General features: G+C 38.7%; 2 protein-coding genes across 2 annotated transcripts; one reads left to right on the top strand and one right to left on the bottom strand.

Moving 5' to 3' along the window:
- Window positions 1-307: 307 nt before the first annotated feature.
- Window positions 308-1,301, bottom strand: LOC106321656 (probable LRR receptor-like serine/threonine-protein kinase At5g59680; the record flags this gene model as incomplete). The annotated part of the gene is given in 2 exon segments (XM_013759899.1): window positions 308-849; window positions 991-1,301. Coding segments are annotated over 2 exon segments (627 nt in total), but the record flags the coding sequence as incomplete, so codon positions are not given.
- Window positions 1,302-1,815: 514 nt separating this feature from the next.
- Window positions 1,816-1,991, top strand: LOC106321655 (ATP synthase 6 kDa subunit, mitochondrial-like; the record flags this gene model as incomplete). Its single annotated transcript, XM_013759898.1, has 1 exon — window positions 1,816-1,991. A coding segment is annotated over exon 1 (105 nt), but the record flags the coding sequence as incomplete, so codon positions are not given.
- Between the last annotated feature and the right edge of the window lie 5 nt (window positions 1,992-1,996).

Below are 1,996 nucleotides of genomic sequence, written 5' to 3'. Positions count from 1 at the left end.
AAAAAAAAAAAAAAAAAAAAAAAAAAAAAAAAACAAGTTTTGAGAAACCAAGCCACATGTCAACAACATAATGGTTCAAACAGTTTTAAAAAAGCATATACAATCAAATGTTTAACATTTTTTATTTTCTTGGGAGACCCACAACTGTTGTACTAGTAAACATGCTCACATATATAGGTTCCTAAACAAAACAAGCCCTTTGTTGGAAACAGAGCACAAAGGTGTAGAAGACACAAGAACATAAATAAGCAAATTAAACTGATGCACAGAAAAACAAAACATGACAGAGCATAAAGACGAAGTTGGCGTACCGTATACGAGATCCTGTATTGTTAAGATAATACCAGTGCTGAAGTTCCAGGGAGCCAGATTCCGTGATATAAGAACCATTTCCCATCGGCCGTAATTCCAAAGTGGATATTAGCGGCGTAGTTGTGCCAGACTTAACAAGACAAATCTGCAATGAGTTTGATGTTGGGATGTGTAAGATATCCCTCCGTGTACCATTCACCAGTGTCTCCAAATCTATCGTGGCCCAGAGATTAGGTCCAAGATAAAGATCGAAGATCGGTTTAATATCAAGACCATCGTAATTTCCATACAAAAAGCTAGTTCTGATCAAGTATTTGCGTCCCTTATCCACACTTAGATTGTAACAGTTTCGTGTTCCATTTGGAAAATATCTCAGCGTCTTGTATTGCTTTGAGTATCCCTTAGGCATTTCTAGGGTTCGACCAGAGTTTCCACTCTGTATGAACTTTTCGTCCGAAGAGAACGACACTCCACTAGAAATTTCTATATAAGGAGACAGTTCATACGTCGGTAACCCGCAATCCAAACTGATGAACCCTAATAGCAGAAGATATTAGCCGTTAGAACCAGTGAACTTCTGATAACCAAAACGTTTGCCAGGGTATTTGTCAAGAAAAAAAAAACTTGTGCTGAAGAGGTAGCAAAGGTGTATATAGAACAAATAAGATAATATTATACCTTCTTGGTCTTGAGCATGAACAATATGAATGCTTGCCAAAGCTGCTATCAGAACCAGCAAAATCCCAACACAAGATCTCTCCATACTCTCTTACCTCAAAATAAATCTCAACAAACCCATTGGCTATGCTATGAAAGATAAATAGCGAACAAACAAGCAAACCGCAAAAGACTACTACAAGTCAACGTGTTTGTCACCATGCAGCAAGGAGAAAAGTAAATTAGCGAATAAATAAGCAAAACTCAAATCGCACGGTATAAGAAAAACTTTCCCAAATCAATGGTGAATGTGATTTCTAGTGCCACCTTCACCAAGGGAAAGAGTTAAGAGTTAACACGACCACAATGTTTCAACATCACTTTATATATAGTGGAAAATAGGGAACGGACCAAGAAGCACGTCAGGCAATAAAGTGCTATATCAAAGAAGGATCAATTATCTAAGATAAGTCCAAGAGGAAGTTCCTTTCTTTATTTGACCGCTCTCGCTAATTTCTGAGTCAAGTGAGTTTGGCCTCATTTATTTGGTTTAAGGCTATAGTTATGTGAGTTATAAGAGCTCACCGTACGTATTATTCTAGAGTACTTGATTTGCGACATTGTTACATTTGGTGGCAACTTGGTCAGACAATATGGTACATTTACAAAGAAACTGCCGATCACAAAAAAAATGATACCATTGGAGTGCTGGAAACGCGGCGTTTTAAAAGCTATTCCATTAAAAAAAAAAACGGAAAGACGTTTTGGGCTGATTATGTACGGCCCAATAGTTAACTATGGTTATCCAGAACGAGTTGGATCCAGTAACAATAACCTATGTCGTGACTTTCCATCGTCTAAACTCTAACGCGAAGCAGTCATCTGAAACCAAAGTTTTGGAGAGAGAGAGAGTAGAGATGAGGTTGTTCGATCCATGGCCAGTGTTCTTCAAGAGGGAGTGGAAACGTTGTTGGCCGTTTCTCACCGGATTCGCCGTAACCGGCGTCCTCATCACCAAGCTCACCGC

This window comes from Brassica oleracea, unplaced genomic scaffold (genome assembly GCF_000695525.1).
Source record: "Brassica oleracea var. oleracea cultivar TO1000 unplaced genomic scaffold, BOL UnpScaffold02309, whole genome shotgun sequence".
In the NCBI taxonomy this organism is placed as follows: domain Eukaryota; kingdom Viridiplantae; phylum Streptophyta; class Magnoliopsida; order Brassicales; family Brassicaceae; genus Brassica; species Brassica oleracea.
Note: the sequence above shows the minus strand (reverse complement) of the source record. Positions and strands in the feature narration are given on the sequence as shown.